This window comes from Trichoderma gamsii, assembly GCF_001481775.2.
Source record: "Trichoderma gamsii strain T6085 chromosome Unknown Scaffold_4.2, whole genome shotgun sequence".
NCBI classification, from domain to species: Eukaryota; Fungi; Ascomycota; class Sordariomycetes; order Hypocreales; family Hypocreaceae; genus Trichoderma; species Trichoderma gamsii.
Genome location: NW_020171341.1, coordinates 558,755 through 576,734, shown reverse-complemented (window position 1 = coordinate 576,734; position 17,980 = coordinate 558,755). Strand labels below are relative to the sequence as shown.

General features: G+C 50.6%; 6 protein-coding genes across 6 annotated transcripts; 4 read left to right on the top strand and 2 right to left on the bottom strand.

The window, feature by feature from the left end:
- Positions 1 to 66: 66 nt before the first annotated feature.
- TGAM01_v201636 (hypothetical protein) lies at positions 67 to 3,442 on the top strand (the record flags this gene model as incomplete). Its single annotated transcript, XM_024548805.1, has 3 exons — positions 67 to 398; positions 571 to 1,494; positions 1,558 to 3,442. The coding sequence occupies 3 exons, from the start codon at positions 67 to 69 to the stop codon at positions 3,440 to 3,442; spliced, it is 3,141 nt and encodes a 1,046-aa protein (XP_024406416.1).
- Positions 3,443 to 4,097: 655 nt separating this feature from the next.
- On the bottom strand, positions 4,098 to 5,697 carry TGAM01_v201635 (casein kinase I isoform delta; the record flags this gene model as incomplete). Its single annotated transcript, XM_018807195.1, has 4 exons — positions 4,098 to 4,889; positions 4,947 to 5,455; positions 5,528 to 5,600; positions 5,671 to 5,697. 4 exons carry the CDS (start codon positions 5,695 to 5,697, stop codon positions 4,098 to 4,100), a joined length of 1,401 nt encoding a protein of 466 aa, XP_018659529.1.
- Positions 5,698 to 8,202: 2,505 nt separating this feature from the next.
- On the top strand, positions 8,203 to 8,834 carry TGAM01_v201634 (hypothetical protein; the record flags this gene model as incomplete). Its single annotated transcript, XM_018807194.1, has 2 exons — positions 8,203 to 8,400; positions 8,508 to 8,834. The coding sequence occupies 2 exons, from the start codon at positions 8,203 to 8,205 to the stop codon at positions 8,832 to 8,834; spliced, it is 525 nt and encodes a 174-aa protein (XP_018659528.1).
- A 1,884-nt stretch (positions 8,835 to 10,718) lies between these two features.
- Positions 10,719 to 12,453, top strand: TGAM01_v201633 (molecular chaperone DnaJ; the record flags this gene model as incomplete). Its single annotated transcript, XM_018807193.1, has 3 exons — positions 10,719 to 10,907; positions 10,977 to 12,184; positions 12,267 to 12,453. 3 exons carry the CDS (start codon positions 10,719 to 10,721, stop codon positions 12,451 to 12,453), a joined length of 1,584 nt encoding a protein of 527 aa, XP_018659527.1.
- An 897-nt stretch (positions 12,454 to 13,350) lies between these two features.
- Positions 13,351 to 14,107, bottom strand: TGAM01_v201632 (hypothetical protein; the record flags this gene model as incomplete). The annotated part of the gene is made up of 3 exons (XM_018807192.1): positions 13,351 to 13,882; positions 13,936 to 13,979; positions 14,033 to 14,107. 3 exons carry the CDS (start codon positions 14,105 to 14,107, stop codon positions 13,351 to 13,353), a joined length of 651 nt encoding a protein of 216 aa, XP_018659526.1.
- A 439-nt stretch (positions 14,108 to 14,546) lies between these two features.
- TGAM01_v201630 (ATP-dependent RNA helicase DBP10) lies at positions 14,547 to 17,326 on the top strand (the record flags this gene model as incomplete). The annotated part of the gene is made up of 2 exons (XM_018807191.1): positions 14,547 to 14,814; positions 14,880 to 17,326. The coding sequence occupies 2 exons, from the start codon at positions 14,547 to 14,549 to the stop codon at positions 17,324 to 17,326; spliced, it is 2,715 nt and encodes a 904-aa protein (XP_018659525.1).
- Between the last annotated feature and the right edge of the window lie 654 nt (positions 17,327 to 17,980).

The following is a 17,980-nucleotide window of genomic DNA, read 5'->3' as shown; positions in this document are numbered from 1 at the left end:
TGGCGGACCCTCGATTTGCTGTCCTTGACTTCTCTGCCAACGAGAGAAACCGTTTCAAATCGAGCTATGACTATTAGTGTAGATCGGTCCCTGACGGCAAAGCCAACTTTACCCATCTCCCCGGCCAGCTCCACCGCAATGTCGAGCTCCGCCCGTGATGGAGGCGGCGCGTCGCCAGATGGCTCTGGACAAGCCGAGCTTCGCCAAGCTGTCAAGACGGAAAATGGCATCTCCAGTCGTGACGAGAGCCAGAAGAAGCTTGGTGACGACCAGAATGATGGCTCATCAAACTCCGAGGAGCCCACGCGAAAGCGAAGACGCAGTCGGAAAGGTCTCGAGAAGAGATTCGAATGCAGCGCCGAGGGTTGTGGAAAGAGCTATTCAAGAGCAGAGCATTTGTAAGTTGGCCCCAACCTATGCCACCTTGTGGACTTCCTCTTTGCATCTTGTGCGAAAGTCGACATACTGTTGCTTCGTACCAGCACGTATATGAGGCGGCTTCCTGTTGCGGGATATTCTCAAGCTGCGGCATCCAAACATATCGGATAGGCGAGACTAACAACAAGCCAGATACCGGCATCAGCTTAATCATAATTCTAAACAGATTTTTCACTGCGAGTATCCAGACTGTCCGCGGACTTTTGTTCGAGGCGATTTGTTGAAACGTCACATGGATAGACACACGGCCAAGGGCTCGCAGCTAAACAGAAGAGACTCCATGGCCAGCCATGCGGCATCTGTTACTTCTCCCAAACTTGTGCCTGCTGATCAAATTCGCCAAGGGCCTGGTCCTGCTATGCCTGCGCCCGCGCCCGCGCCTGTGCCCGTGCTTGGATATAACGATCCAAGACCACCCCCACTAACACATCACTATCATCCCTCTCCTCAAGAGCCTCCAGGGGATCCCTATCCGCTTATAAACAATGTCGGCCCTCCTCTCTTTGCTGGTAGCGCATCGTCTGTTGGACATGATGCTTTTGCGCGTGATCCCATCGTACATAGCGCGGCACCTCCTCGCAGGATACCTTCTGGTCTGGGTCCTTCTCACGGGCAGCCGAGTCGGCCGTCAATCCAAACGAATCTCGGGCCCTACGGTGTGATATCGCCAGCGTCCAGCCATCAAGGTTACCACAGCCAGTCCAGTAGCACCCCGCAGACCGCTGGGTTTATTCCTCAGCACAATGTTCTCCCACTGAGCTTGCCGCCTGCACAATATTCTCACTTGCAAACTGCCCCGGCGCCGAGAGATGGAGCAATGCCTCATACAGCGACGACGGCGTCAGCACAGTACTCTGACGCTCACCACTCTCACCCCAACGAAATGATGATACTCGATCACATGGAAATGTCAAGCAGTGGCCCGGTTTTTGCTGACGATGGCGTCAACAAGTCTCCGTACGTGGGAATGCCCGAGGACTTCATGGCCTACCTCTTCAACTCTCTACCGCAGAATGGCTCTCCCCATCCACAAGCGCTGCCACCCCCTCTACTAAGGTAGGTATTCTCAAGATGCATTAATAGCTGGGACTCAAAGAGGTTAACATGAACTTTGTTTAGCTACGGCGATTCGCAAAATGGCGATCATGGAGATCACTACTTGGATCAATCAACTGTGGGATTCTTTCCTTCTGACCCGCAAGATGTCATGGCCGTTAATAACCTCTTGGAGCAGCATGCCCCAGAGGCAAGTATTACTGAAGAGCGCAGCCAGGAGATCTACGACTTGATCAGTGAGCGATTCAAAGAGGACGACGAAGATTTATCCGCGAGGCAGCGACGTATCAGCATTTTAAGTGGCGATCGCTCTTCCGGAGAACACATGCTGAGCAGAAGGATGATGCAGGCCTATGTCGGCTCCTATTGGTACCACTTTAGCGATCAGATGCCAATCTTGCACAAGCCGACATTTGCTACGGAAAAGACGCCCAATTTATTGCTCATTGCCATCATGGCAATTGGTGCTGCTTGCCTGGATAGGACTCATGGAACTAAAGTGACAATGGCTGGAGCTGAAGTATCTAATTTCCTAGCTGAGCATCTTCGATGGGAAGTGTTTATGGAACGTAGCTTTCGACCTCCGGCCAAACTCTGGGTTTTCCAGACGCTGATCCTGCTCGAGCTTTACGAAAAGATGTATTCGACGAGAGAGCTTCATGAACGTGCTCATATTCATCACGCCACCACGGTGACGTTGATGAGGAGAGGGCGGTCTCTTATTGGGAAATCGACATTGGATTCACCTCCACAACACAGCTCAGATGGATCGCGAAAGTCTTCGGCTTCTGGCATAGCTCATACAGCAGACGAATGGTGGAACCATTGGATCACAAACGAGGCAACTCGGAGAGCTGCATTTGCTGCTTTCATTATAGACTCTACCCATGCCACCATGTTTGGCCATTCAGCGGTGATGGTAGCGCATGAGATGAGATTAACACTGCCTTGCGATGAGTCCCTTTGGAGGGCCGCGAGCAGCGCAGATGTAGGCCGAGTCGAAGCCAATCTCATGTCTCGAGGCATCAAGCCCGTCACGTTTCTCGAAGGTTTGAAACGCACTTTGAGCCATCAGGATGTGCGGACGACACCGTTTGGCCGTTCAGTTCTCATGGCAGGACTTCTCAGTGTCACATACCATATGCACCAGCGCGATCTTCAGGTTAATGTCCTCGGAGGAGGTGTCATCCAAGCCCTGGGCGGACGAGACAAGTGGCGGGCAACTCTCACCAGAGCATACGATTCATGGAAATCAAATTTTGACAGGGCACTGGAGCTAAATGACTCTGACCCTTACAGACTAGACTTGCAGCAGCAAGATTTTAACGTCGTATTTGAAAGCCGTACAGTACTACATCATTTGGCTCACATGGCTATGCATGCAGACATTGTGGATTGTCAGATGTTCGCCCGTGCAAAGCGACTGCTTGGTCGCTCTATTGGACATCAAGAATTCCTCAGCGCCCAGAGGAGAATCAAGGAATACTGGGCACCATCTGCTAGGGCTCGCGATGCTACTTATTACGCGCTGAAGTTTCTCTTGTCGGTTCTCGTGCCCGATCAAGCAGGTCCTCCGTATTCAACCAGCCCTGACCACGATAAGCCATACGAGACGCGCGATGATGTGCTCTTGAATCGACCTTGGGTACTCTACTTCGCGGCACTCGTCGTCTGGTGCTACGGATATGCTGTGGAGGGACCTTTCTTGACTGGATCGACGCCAGTGGGACATGAAGAGCAGTGGCAGCAAATGAGAGCGTACCTTACGAAATACGGCGGAGTTACTGATCCGAATGAGCTACGAAACATGAGAGGCATCAACGGCAACACGGCGTTACTCATGGTGCTCAAGGATACCTTTGACAATTCTCGATGGGAGCTATTGCATGAAGGAGCGAACCTTTTGCATAACTGCATTGTGCTGAACTCTGGCGGCAACGTCCTGTAAGCTCTGGCATAAGCGATTGTTACGTCTTACTGATGACTTTTACACTGAAATTCGTTTTGCTTTTCGCTGTGCATTTTCTTCTTCTTTGCAAGATTATTTATTATTTTTCTATCTGTTCGCCATGAGTCAAAGGGAAGGGACACGTCGATAGGGAAGGAAAGCCTGCTGAGCGAGAGCGATGTTTACTTGCGGATAGCTGGCGGATGTGTCTCCAATCATATGGGACGGCGCAATAACTTTTTTTGCTTGGTTTCCAGAAAAAAACAATACCCCCTTTCTATTTTTATTTTCTCTTGATGACAACATGAATGGCGGGATGCGCATGGCTACCTCTTGCTAAATTGGGTTTTAAACGGGCGTGGAGCCTATGGCCGGCGGGAATTGGAACGGGCAAGAAAATAGTATGGGTTATGTTGCCGTTTGGAATTCGTATTATATATATATTCACCTACATCGTTGTTAAGGTTGCTTTATAACTTATGGAAATCGTTCAATATAATTTCGAAACTCTATATGCTAAGCTGTCATACTGTGACGTGAATGAAACTCTATTAATGCTGCCCTGCAGACATCTTTCTTCTCTCCCTCTTGACACCTTTCCCCTATATGCTGTGTTACCCGAGATGGCCTCTCCAGAATGATGCCCTTTCCTTAATCATTCACACGCTTTCTTTCGAGCCACCGGCTTCTTCCTCGGAGAAGCCTTTTTGTTTGTAACCTCATTGGTCTCGGCGACCTTTTTAGTGGTCATGGCCGCTTCTTGCGCATTCTTTGTGATGGCTTGTTTGGGCTGTGCTTTGGGTGGTCTGCCCCGGCGCCTTAGTGCGGGCTGCTTTTCGTCGGTTGCTTTGATGAGTATGATTTTGCGTTTTTTGGCGGGTTGTGTGATTTCCTCTGGTTCATCCTCTTGTTCAACATTTTCTTTGTCATCTTCGAGGTTCTTTCGCTTGAGAGGGTTGTCTTTTGGTGAGGGGCTGCTTTGTGCCAAAGGCTTATTTTGAGCCAAAGGTGTCTCTGGAATTAAAGACTCGCTTTGTGGTACAGGCTTCTCTTGTTCCAATGGTTTGTCTTGTGCAGAGGCTGGTATGATAACACCAGATGGCTGTTTGATCTCATCGATATTCCTGTCTTTCAAGTCCCAGTCGTACACGCCGTCATACTGATACCCCATGCGCTTCATCAGTCGCCGGTACATGTCTTGCAGCTTACCGTAGTTTGGCGTGTCCTCATACTTGAGGGACCGGGCGTATTTGAGATGTCTCGCAAACTCGGAGGGCATGTCTTTGCAGATGATTTCGATGGGTAAGGAGAGCTTCAGCTTGAGGGTGCGTTCGGATGAGTAGGATTCGATGAGAGAGCCGCCGTCGGTTGTCCAGGGGAGGTAGCCGCGGAAAAGATAGATGAGCACGTAGGCGAGTGATTCGAGGTCGTCTTTGGGAGATTGAGGCTCCATACGCATAAGACGTTAGACTTGACTTTTGGGGGAAATTTGGAGTATACTTACACGATTCAAATGCCATGCTATACAAGCAGTCTCCATAGTTCCAGCAATATAATACCCAGGCGCAGTCTTATAATCGCTCTGGGGCCGAAAATACCCAGACAGGCCAAAATCAAGAATATACGCCGTCTTTCCATCCTCCTTACCAAAGCCCATGACGATATTTTCCATCTTCAAGTCCCGATGCACGATATTCTTCGAGTGCAGCATCTCCACGCGCGAAATCAGCTGGTCCGCCAGCATGAGCGTCGTCTTGAGCGAAAAGCGGTGCCCGCAGCGTCCGAGCAAGCACCACAGCGAAGCGCCGAGGAGGTCGCAGACCATGAACTCGATGCTGTAGAGGTCATTGGTGCCGATGTCGTGGAGGGTGGCGATGCCGGTCTGCTCGCCGAGGTATTTGTAAAAGGCGGATTCGTGCTGGAGGCTGCCTTCGGCGCTGGCGCTGTTGTTGGGGTTTGTTTTGAGGGGGGAGGTTTTGACGGCGACGATTGTGTTTGTTTTGAGATCGGTGGCTGAGTAAGATGAAGACGGAAAGGATTAATGATTGTAACGGTTGAGAGCATGGAGTTTTACTGGGAATGCACCTAGATAGACTTGGCCAAAGCCTCCAGCGCCGATTTCACCCTCGAGCATCCATCTTGCTCGGATTATTGCACCCTATGAAGGCGAAGAATGGTTAACTTTGATGTAACTGGAGATGGATAAATCTTGGAGAGTATGCACATACAGTGTAATCCTGATAATATTCTGGCATCGTGAAAATATACTGTGGCAGCTGAAGATGAGAAGGATTGAGTGCGCGATGATGGGAATGGATAATCAAGGTATGAAGCAAAATTTATATATGTATCTGCGTCATCTATAGAGTAGTTAAAAATATCTTCTTTTCATTTGTTTTTATAAAAGAGAGATTTATGTGCTGTTCAAGTTGCGATTCATCTTTGTTAACGAGCGCATCTTTGAGAGAGAGACGGACACAAAGATTTGGGCGTTGAGACGAAACTATGCGCAACATAGCGAAATATAACAGACTATTATGAACTAAGCAAAAAATGACTGCGCGCAAGAAAAAAAAAAAACTCAGCGTCCTAGAAAGTGATAAATGGAATAGAGTGTTGCACATATGCTCAGAACTATATTGCTGCAGCTGTAGCCGTATATGTAAGTCAAATGCATATGTCATATCGCAAACAAATCGACATGGCAGAAGCAAAAGGTTTTCATCCAACATGATGTTTGGATAGCGTATGTATCAACCAAGGCACAATGCCGCATCACATTAAGGTATCCTTAAAGATGAGGTGACAATGAGCTGTGGTTTTAGAGAGTTGTTCTGTTTCATACTTGATATCACTACCTAGGCATACTAGATACTGGTGCTCTAATACATCTCAGCGTTCTTCATTCTTTGCATCCAAATTTGTTAAAGAATCTTGAGATATCTTTACCGCTAAAACGCATGACGTGGTGTCCAATCAATTCGTTTTCTGGCATGATGGCTGTCCAATCAATTTTTTGGTCCGCGAGATCATCTTTCACAGCAATTTCAACCCTCCTCGAGGCCTTCAACCGTTTCTGCATAAATCTGTGAGGCTTGCAATGTTCTATGGCTGACGCCATCATACTGGTTTCACAGCATTTTTAACCCTCCCCGGCGCCTTCAACCGTTGATGAATCTTGGCTGAATCTGGTCGGTGTCCCAATAGAACCTTCAGAGCATGTTGAACCCTCTCCGAGGCCTGTCGGTGTACTATTTATAGTGGTGCATGCGTCGGCCCCCATCGTTGCAAAGCGTTTGGAACACTCCTTGAAGCTCTTCCATCATAATCCTTTGTGAAGGAAAAATTGACATTCTATTCGCGGTAGGATGTTTAACCCAGCCCAATTTACAACGCTTTGAACTGGTCCATTATTTCGCCCGGAAGCTGCCAACTCCCTACAAGTACCTAGTAGCTTTCTTCTCCATTGACTTTAAGTGCTGGGTTTGCGGCGCGAAGGAAGAAAATTACTTTAACCAGGCCAGATTTCTTAAATTCGCACGGAGCTGTAAGGTTGAAAAAGAAACATCATAAGTAGCATCACGGTCTGCTTCGCTAAAAATCCGTCTCTTTTTGCAATCTTCTTCCATATGAAGTATCATATCATATTGGATTATTTCCGAGTGCTCTGCAAGAGGCCGTTCAAAGCAGCGACTGGCGCTAGTCCTGATTGGGCGAGAAGGGCAAGGGACCAGCTTGTCGACTGTTTCTGGGGCGCAGTGACATCACTGATATCTTATCGCATTGTTCGGCACGCAAATTTGTTTCAAAACAGTTCAAGGGCATTAATGAAACGGTTACATCAGGCATTAAAGCACACGGCTTACTTGAGTAAGAAGATGGCATATCATGATTGATTTTGTCTTTTTGACTTGTAAAAACTCTGCTAATAGCTGGTGGAAATATTGACCCAGCGCTGCATCTGAGTTTGTGCGTTTGATTTGCCCAACGGGGATTGACTTTTACTTTTTTGCGAGACCGTTACACACAATTGATAATTCGGCGCTAGCAGCTGGCTCAGGAACAGAAAAAATAGGCCAGACTAGCAAATTTCGACAGTGGACCGACGGCAAAGACGAGAAGAATCAGCAGTGTAAAAGAAAAAATTGAAAATTAAAAGCGGTCCCCAAGCTTCATCGCCATGGGCGACGTTCAAGTAGTGGAAGAGAGAATGGAGGAGAGAAAAGAGGTACGTGCTCGCTTTAGCCCAAGCCATCGCTGAGTCCCCTGGCCGGGAAAAGAGAGCAAAAAGGCACACGCAGCCAATTCGGTGCACGCGACGCTTTAATTGACCCCACTAGGTGGGGTAACACCATGGGCCTCTGGATGGCGCAAGTATCTCCGCACGGAAATTGGCTGTGCGCGATACCTGGGCGGCGTCAAGGCCGGTAGCGCGTCATTCTGCCGGGAAAAAAAGCGTCGAGCGGTACATGTCGACCTACTCAAGTGGTGCTAGCAGTCAGGTGCTGCTGCTGCTGCTGCTGTGCCGGCAGGGTCCTCTCCAGGTCGCTTGCTCGCTTCTCCTCCTCCGAACCTCGCAATCCCGCACACAAGCACTTTTGCCCATGAGATGTGACGCTCGATTCTCTCGTGGCCTGCGTTCTGTTTTACTCCATATACCACACTGTCACTGCCATAGCCTCTACTGCTAGCAGTAGCTTCAAGCCAGAAACCTCCCTGCGTCCGCCGCTTCTCGGTCCACCCTCCTCCAGTCGCCTACCATGGCCCCGACAAAGAACTCTCGAAAAGATCACGACGATCACAAAGCCGACACTCCCGCCGGAGGGAAGAACGGCCACGGCTCTACAAAGATGCGCCGCGGTGCCAGCCATCAGTCTCACGCTGCTCTGAACCGCGAGCTGCATGCCGCTCCCACTTCGGCGCCCGTACAAGTGCCGACCGAGCCTCTTCTGCCCAGCGTACGTCAAATTGCCTCCTCTTCTGCGGCTGCTTGATCTCTTCAAGGTCACAGCTGCTACTACTCCCTACTTAAAGACAACAAACACTGACACTTCTCCCACAACAGCTTCCCTGGGCCTCCTTCGAGCGACGATCCCTCCACGCCTACCTCCGCGAGCACGAGCTCACCACGCCGTCCTCCTACACCAGCTCCTTTCACAATTGGGTGCTGTCACGACCCGGCAGCTTGGGCTTATACTCCCCCACAATGGTTCGCAAGCAACAGATCAAGCGACAGTCCAAAGATCAGCTCGCCCTAGCTGTGCGCAAGCACTTCAATGGGCTGGGCATCCAAGAAAACGATGTCATTGTCGACTTCATCTACAAAGTCCGCAACCACCAAGACGTCAAGGACCAATCACCGACCAAATACAGCATCGAGGTGGCAGATTGAACCGATCCCTTATACATATGAAGCGCTCTAGAGAGAGAAAGAGCGAGGCTCCAAGATTTTGCTTAGCATGGATCGGTGTTTTTGGCGTTTTCTAGGTTCCTGACCACGGCACACCAGCTGTGTGCTTGTATGCGGTAGATACCCGTGGGAGTCGTTTGGCACTCTGAACTTGTTCTCCTTTTTTTTTTACTGCTTGTCATGTTTCTCCAATGCGAGTCATGTCGGCTCCCGTCGCGCCGTTTGGTGGTGCAATACTAGGGAACGAAGAGCTTGTTGGGTTCGGATTTTTTTTTTTTGTGTGTGTGCTAGAACAAAGCAGTGTACCAGCAAGTACCGGTCTGGCAGATATCTATTTGACATCGTCCCCCAAAGAGGAGAGAACGAATTGATGGGTTTTGTTTACAATGGGTTCTTTGATGCGAATTTGCAAATATAGCATAATATTATTGAAACGATTACAAGTCTTTTGTCCACAGCGATTTTCCCTTTTGACAGTTTAAATGGAATCTCCTCTCCTCTCTTGAGAAACAAAGGAAAAGGTGGCGTGAAACATTGCATGCGAGACAAAGGAGGGACACGGGACAGGCACACAAGGATGACCGACACTGAAGAAATCCTCCATAGGGCACGGGCCGGGCTGTGGTGGTTCGACGGTCCACTTTGCTGTGCGTCCCATGTCCAGTTCTGACATACATTGATGACATGCCAGCACAATGTAGGTACGCGGACGCCATCAGCATCAGCCAACGGGACGGGGCTGGAACAAGGCGTGCATGAGGCGGCTTTGATTTCGGAGCGGTTTAATTTGTTCTTGGAGAAAGCTTTTGCGCCTCTGCATCTGTCACTGCAATAAACCGGGTACAGTGCATACCCGGCTTTGTCCATGTAATCATGCAAGGCATTCTACTGTACTGCCATACTGACAAACACCATAGCCTGGCCCCCCGCTGTCGGTCTGTCTGCCTGTCATCCAAACCCCCGTTGCTCTCGGCGGGTCCAAGCGGCTGGCTTATCAATTCTCGGTCGGCGCGTAAAATAAGAAAGCGGCAGGTGTCGCTTATTAGCAAGCGAGACATCTTATCCTTCTTCATAGATGCTGAGCTGATGGTACAAAGCTGTCTCTTTTAAATTCATTGCGACAGAGGCTGTAATGGAAGCTACCGCAGGACCCCAATGAAGCTCGAGACCATACCTAGGTACTTTTGATAAAGCCTGGATCTCCAATGCCGATCCCAAAATGACTACCCCTCCAACATCCGAAGATCGCGGCAGCAACTCGTGTATCATAGCCTACAGCGCAATGCACCTAGACAATAGCTAGGCTGATAACGGCTGCTCTGCCATTTGGACATGATCAACTGGCTTTCACAGACCGTAGCAAAAGCGGCACCCGGAGAGCGGGATCGGCCGGCTTATGACGGCATACCAAGAAAGCTGCGTTTCGCTATCGAAGAAGCAAAACACATGACCTCGGCTTAAAATCGGTAGAAGCGCGGTAAGTTGAGCTCTCATTGGAGAACTGTGTGACAGAAGAGAGACCCCACCTTAATTTTTTCTTCGATGCATATTCGTGCAAGTTCTTTGGTTCGCCAGATAACGATAGAATCGCTCGGTGGAGAGCTTTCTTTTGCTTAATAACTTTTTAGAGGGGACAAATTTCGAGCCGCGCCAGTTTAAGCCGATTCGCTTCTAGCCTTTCTCTCCAGTTCTCTGTTTGTCTTATTCCTCATCGATTTGATTTGTCCGATTCATCTGCTCGGCTTGGGCGCAGAAGGATTGATTGCGAAGAAAGGAAGAAGAAGCGTAAACGAGGATAAAAAGAAGAAGAGCAAAAAGAAGAAAAAGACATAATACCACATCAAATTGGGTCTGCCGTGCCGAACCATGTCAAACCTCCTCTCCAAGGCCGCAGCTCCGGCGCGGGCACTTGCAAAGAGCCACAACCTCTCGGGACGCCCGAAAATCCAACAATGCCTGCGCAAAGGCGCTCAGCTTCACACGGCGTCGTTTCGCTCTGGATCCGAGAGACCCAATGCCCGGAAAGAGCACAAGACGAGCCGAGTATCGCAGAGGGTGAGTCTCCGAGCGCCAAAAACTATGACTACATGCCCCACAGATTCTGACAGAACATGTTCGTGATAGACCTTCCATGCCACCAATACCTTGTCGCAAAAGGATCCCTACAAGGCTCTTGGTGTAAACAAGTCTGCGACGGCTGCCGAGATTAAGAAAGCATACTATGGCTTAGCAAAGAAGTTCCACCCCGATACGAACAAGGACCCCACGGCCAAGGACAAGTTTGGCGAGATCCAGACTGCCTACGAGATCCTCTCCGACCCGAAGAAGAGAGAGCAGTACGACCAATTTGGCGATGCGAGCTTCGATCCCAACGCAGCTGGAGGCAATCCGTTTGCCGGAGCTGCGGGCGGCAATCCCTTCGCAGGATTCGGTGCCCAGGGCGGCTTTGGAGGTGGCTTTGGCGGGGGTTTTAACTTTGAGGACTTGTTTTCGGCTTTTGGCGGCGGCGGCCGTCGATCGAATCCTTTCCAGCAGGAGATTCTGGTGGGCGACAACATTGAGGCCCATGTGAGCATCAGCTTCATGGAGGCTGCCAAGGGCACGAGCCACTCCATCACCATCACGCCGGTGGAAACCTGCAACACATGCTCAGGAAGCGGTTTGAAGGCTGGCGCACAACGGGCGCAGTGCCACACTTGCGATGGAACAGGCACACGGGTGCATTATGCGCAGGGCGGCTTCCAGATGGCCTCGACGTGCGGATCCTGCGGAGGTACTGGTTCAACTATCCCCAAGAGCTCAGAGTGCCGGACGTGCTCTGGACAGGGAGTTGTGCGCAACAAGAAGACCATTACAGTCGACATTCCGGCCGGTATCGAAGATGGCATGCGACTCCGGATAGACGGCGCCGGCGATGCTCCCATCACCGGAAGGTCTACATCCGCCAACTCCCGGGCCCAGAACGGAGATCTCTATGTCTTTGTCCGAGTGGCCGCCGATCCCAAGTTCGGCCGCGAGGGCTCCAACATTCTCTACACAGCAAACATTCCCCTCACCACGGCCATTCTGGGTGGACAGGTGACAATCCCCACGCTGGACGGATCGGTCAATCTCAAGGTGGCCACCGGCACCAACACAGGCGACAAGGTCACGCTGCCAGGTATGGGTATGAAGCGACTTGGCTCACGAAGGGCGGGATCCGGCGACCTCAAGGTTGAGTTCCGAGTCAAGATGCCCAAATCGCTCAGCGCCAGCCAGCGAACCATTCTCGAGATGCTCGCCGATGAGATGGACGACCAGTCAGCTCGCCGCGTCATGAACGTTTCGTCAAGGTCAGAGGGAGATTCCAAAACCTGAGCTGCTCATATACGTATAGGATCGTTCACTAACATACAGCTTTTCTCCGACGTGCAGCTCCAGCTCCGATCCCAATGACCCCAACTCCCACAAGGACGAAGGATTCCTCAAATCTGTGTGGCATACGCTGACTAACCACCCTGCTCACGAGAAGGATGGAGCCTCATCAGGCACACCGGGATCTACCGACGGATCGACAAGCGATGACAAGGGGAAGAAGGAGAATAAGCCTACTTCTGACTAAGCTCGATTCTTCTCGGGAACGGGTTCACGATTAATCTTACCTTGTATAGCATTTTGTTATACAGGCTCAAAATCTAAAACAGAAAGAAAAACGGGAAAAGAATTCTAACGCGATCATGCATGAAACATTGATAGCCTCGGGCAAAAGGAGGATGGAGGATGGACGATCTCATTTTGCATAGACCTGGGGAAATCGAATACATATTTAAAAAAGAGTGGGCGAGGTAACTATGAAGGAGGGGAGAGCTTGCATACGATGGTTGTTATAACGACCGCGAACAAAATGAAAAAAGGGGGTTTCGAATGGTGTAGGATATCATTGACGGATGGCGCTCCATGCTCGGGCCGTGAGACGCTTTTGGTGAGCATTGTGTATATTAATAACTGCAACTACCTACTACTACTACTTATTTCAAGAGAGAAAAGCGATGAGGGGAGAAAAAGGAGGCGAAGAGACTTTTGTTTTCGCAGAGACCAATCTCCCCTCGTTAATATATGAGATGATACATGTATTTGTGTGTATATGCTATTTGCCTGCTCTATGTGCTTCAAGTATGATGAATGGAACCCACTGTTGGAGCGATGTAACAAGGAGATCGTCGTCATCTCCACCATGTGTTCTGTGATCCATGGTCTTATGCTTCTGCTAGAATGCCACCATCTCTGTGCATCGAAGTAGAGGTGCCATCTGTCATGTTTGATGTTTGTGTCTTTGATATCATCGGCTACCATTGTCAGATGTCAAGTCCATCACGAAACTCAAGCAACTCACAGAAAAATGAAACCCCTCTTACTGAAAATAATCCGCCGAAACCATATACTCCTTTCAAGCGGAATAAAAAACGAGAAATCAAATGGAGTCGCAAGTTGAAATGATTTGCTTCATATTCCCGCTCCCTCACCCAATCGGCTTAAGCTTCTTCTTCTTCTTCTTATCCGGATCACCAGACTTCCCCTTTTGAAAATTTCGCCAGCTATTAATTCGCACATCCCTCGTCGCCTCCCAATCCTGCTCATGCTGCCTCTTGCGCTTCCTATCATCAATCTCCTCGTCCTGCCGGCGCTGCTCGCGACCCTCCTCCTGCAGCTGGGCCTTCATCTGGCGCCGCCGCCGGTGCTCGTTGTCGATGAGCACCTCGCGCGCCTTGTCGCGCCACTTCTTGGCGAACTCGTCCGTCTTGAGCTCGGGGCTGTCGACGGTCCACTTGTTCTCGCGGATGAGCAGCATGCGGGCGTCGGCGATGGCTTCGTCGAGGCGCTCGCGGTGCTTCTCGTCCATAAGCTCGGTCTGGGCCTTTTTGAGGCGGTCGAAGGCGTCGGGCGCGCGCGGGTTCTTTGTTTTATCGGGATGGATGAGGAGGGACTTTTTGCGGTAGCAGATTTTGATGTCGGATTCGGGGACGCCGGGTTGGAGGTCTAGGACGGCATATCTGTAGATGAAGGCATTAGACAGCGTGGTGTTGTCGGGATGGAGAGTGCTCACGCATCGAGGCGAAACGCCTTTAGGATTCGATCAATCTCGGCATCCTGGGATGAGCTTGTTAGCATAACGATGAATTTATTGCAAGCGCATAGCGTACCTTGTCGAATTCCTTGGCTTCTAGCTCGAGAGCATCGAGCGCATCTTTGTCTTCTTTTGTGTCGACGTCCGCCATGATGATTTTCGGTTGATGCTTGAAAGAGATGGGTATCCTATATAATATATGACAATCCCTCTTTGTAGATGGCGATGATATCAGAAAGTGAGGCGGGGAACAACGAGCGTCTGGCGAGTGGTTGAACAAACGTCGAAACGAAGCCGCAGCAGCTCTCGCGTGCTCTCAGTTGGGCGATTGGCAAAGATGATTCGCAGTCAAGACGAAGTGGATGCGCGCAATGCCGCATTAAGAGACTTGGATGGCAGGGGTTGGACTCCATAATTCTTGGCTGTTCCCGCACCCCACTGGGCTGATAAGATAAGCCCGAACTTTTAGATGGAGACGAAAAAAAAAGATACGGCTTCACTGTCTGAAGGTAGCATTACTGCTAAGTCTGGTGGCAGTGATTGCGAAACAACAAATCAGCGCAATTCACAGCATATCGCGCGTCGCAATCATGCCCAGTCGTCGTGCAGCATCGCCCGCTGCTTCCGAGCCGGAGCTGGACATTCTCGACTCTTTATACCCCGGCGAAGGCGAGAACGGAGGACAGAGCTTCGGCGAAGATGGACTCGACTTTGATGGCTTTCTCAATGCTGGCGCGGGAGGAGATGGCGAGGATGACGATGAGGCCTTCATTGCGCTGCAGCAGGCGGCTTCATATCGCAAGGCTTCCAATTTGAAGGGCAGGACGGTTAAGAAAGGCGGTGGTTTCCAAGCAATGGGTAAGCGAAAAGCAGTCGACTCTTCCACTTAGCAAACCAGCACTAACAAACTCTCTACTGCATAGGTCTCAATGCGAATATCCTCAAAGCCATCGCTCGCAAGGGTTTCTCAGTCCCGACGCCGATCCAGAGGAAAACGATCCCCCTAGTTCTCGAAAGACGAGATGTCGTTGGCATGGCCAGAACCGGTTCAGGAAAGACGGCCGCCTTTGTCATCCCCATGATTGAGCGACTGCGCGCCCATAGCTCCAAATTCGGTGCCCGAGCGCTCATCCTTTCGCCCTCGCGAGAATTGGCCATCCAGACGCTCAAGGTTGTCAAGGAACTCGGCCGAGGAACCGATCTCAAGGCCGTGCTGTTGGTCGGAGGTGACAGCCTGGAGGAGCAGTTCGGCTTCATGTCTGCGAACCCGGACATCGTCATCGCCACGCCCGGTCGATTCTTGCATCTCAAGGTCGAGATGAACCTTGATCTCTCATCCATCAAATATGTCGTCTTCGACGAAGCCGATCGATTGTTCGAGATGGGTTTCGCTACTCAGTTGACCGAGATCTTACACGCGCTCCCTCCTTCAAGACAGACACTTCTCTTCTCCGCCACGCTTCCAGCCTCATTAGTCGAGTTTGCCCGCGCCGGTCTCCAAGATCCCAGCCTTGTGCGACTCGATGCAGATACCAAGATGTCCCCCGACCTGGAGATTGCATTCTTCTCCGTCAAGGGAGCTGAAAAGGAAGGCTCCCTGCTCCATATCCTTCACGATGTGATTAGAGTCCCTCTCGGACCCCCTGCCAGCCCGGAGGAGTCGACAGAAAACAATTCCAAGAAGCGAAAGCGTGGACCCGACGGCGGCTCCGGAAAGCCAACACAGCACTCTACAATCATCTTCACAGCCACAAAACATCACGTCGAATATCTTTACAACCTGTTACAACAAGCTGGATTTGCCACATCTCACGTATACGGTTCTCTTGATCAAACCGCTCGAAGAATACAGGTAGAAGATTTCCGAAATGGTAAAACCAATCTATTAGTCGTCACAGATGTCGCTGCCAGAGGTATTGATATTCCCGTGTTGGCCAACGTCATCAACTACGACTTTCCCCCGCAACCCAAAGTGTTCATCCACCGAGTTGGTCGTACAGCTCGTGCCGGCCAGAGGGGTTGGGCTTACAGTTTGGTGCGAGATATCGATGCCCCGTATCTGCTAGACTTACAGCTCTTCCTCGGCAAGAAACTAGTTGTTGGACAGGCAGAGAAGAATCCATCATACACCGAGGACGTTGTCGTTGGAACTCTGCAGCGCGACTCTGTAAGCACGCACATGGAATGGTTCAACAAATTCATGAATGAGAGCGAAGATGTCGCCGCCTTACGAACCGTAGCCGCCAAGGCAGAGAAGCTCTACATGAAGACTCGAAACTCGGCCTCAAGTCAGAGCGCAAAGCGTTCAAGAGAAGAAGTAGCATCCAGGGGCTGGTCACAGCTGCATCCCCTTTTCGGCGAGGACGTCGATGACGCAGAGGAGGCTCGGGCCGCCATGTTGGCCAAGATTAGCAACTTCAAGCCTCAAGAGACCATTTTCGAGATTGGGCAGGGAGATAAAGCATCAAGTGCGGCCGCAGAAGTGATGAAGGAGCTGCGCAAGCGAGTCAAGCCACGCAAGCAGCAAGAGAAAGAAGATGAAGATAATGATATGGAAGTCGACGACGATTTCGGCGGTGCTCCGGCCCAAGACAGCGATGACGACGATGAAGATGTCAATGAAGACGACGAAGACGACTACGGCGACGACGATCTCCAAGTCACCATCACAAACACCGGCAAGTCCAAAAAGGACAAGGGCCGCACCGACTGGCGCGACAACGACGTCTTCATGTCCTACACGCCCCGCACCGTCAACGCCGCCGAAGAGCGCGGTTACGGCGTCCACTCTGGCGGCAACAACTCCTCCTTTGTCGAGCTCGCCCGCGACGCCGCCATGGACCTCACAAACGACGAGACCGCAAAGGCCTTTGGCGCACCGACCCGCGCGCGCATGCGCTGGGACGCCAAATCCAAGAAATACGTCAACAGCGCAAACGACGAGGACGGCTCAAAGGGCGCGCGCCTCATCACCGGCGAGAGCGGCGTCAAGATTGCGGCCAGCTTCCAGAGCGGACGCTTCGACAAGTGGAAGAAGGCGAACCGCGTGCACAAGCTGCCGCAGGTGGGCGAGCTGGTTAAGTCGGGCGGCGGGAACGGCGTGGGCCATCTCCCCTCTGGCGTGCGGTACAAGCATAAGAAGGAGCAGGCGCCCAAGGAGGCCGACAAGTACAGGGATGACTTTGAGAAGCGCAAGAAGAGGGTTAATGAGGCTCGTGAGAAGCGTGTGGGACGCTTCAAGGATGGTATGGGCAGTAAGAAGGAGGTGAAGGATGTGCATGATATTCGGAGGGCGAGACAGGAGAAGGAGAGGAAGAGGGCGAAGACGGGTAGGCATCAGGTCAAGGGTAAAGGGGGTAAAAAGAGGTAAAAGAATAAGAAACAGGCGTTGTTTAGAAATAATGTACAGGCATAATATTATCTAAAAATTCTCGAGTTCAGTTTTTACAACTTTAAGTTACAAGAGGGGCAGACGATTCACACAAGTACGAAATTGAAGACACAAGTTGCACATTGAAAGGAAAGCAGAGGCTGAAAGTAAAACAAAAGTGTATCTGTAGCATTAAAAAGCATAATCTATCGAAATTCTCAAGAAAGCGGCTTGTCTTGCCGCTTTCGGCTTACTCTTCTCTTCAAGTGAGATTCTGCTCTATATAGCGAATCGTGTAAAACTCAGCACTAGCATTCCTTAGCTAGGCAGGTAGTAGTATCCTTTGATATCATCCAAACGCCTCGCTCATAAAATCAATTCAAGTAGTATCGAAAAAGCAAAACAAACTCAAACAAACGCTAGACCGAAAGAGAGAAAAAGGTCTTAATGATAATGGAGGCTTGGCCTTCTCAGCCAACAAGCAATAGGTGAAAGGTAAATGTGAGTATGGTTGGCCCAAAAGAAGAAGAAAGATAAGACGCGGTATCTCTGCGCCCTTTGGGGTATCATATGGTATGAGGAGCAATCAAAGTATTAAGAAGGTGATGGTACAGGTTTCGGTTGACTTGTCGTCCTTTAATGTAGCAGCCAATT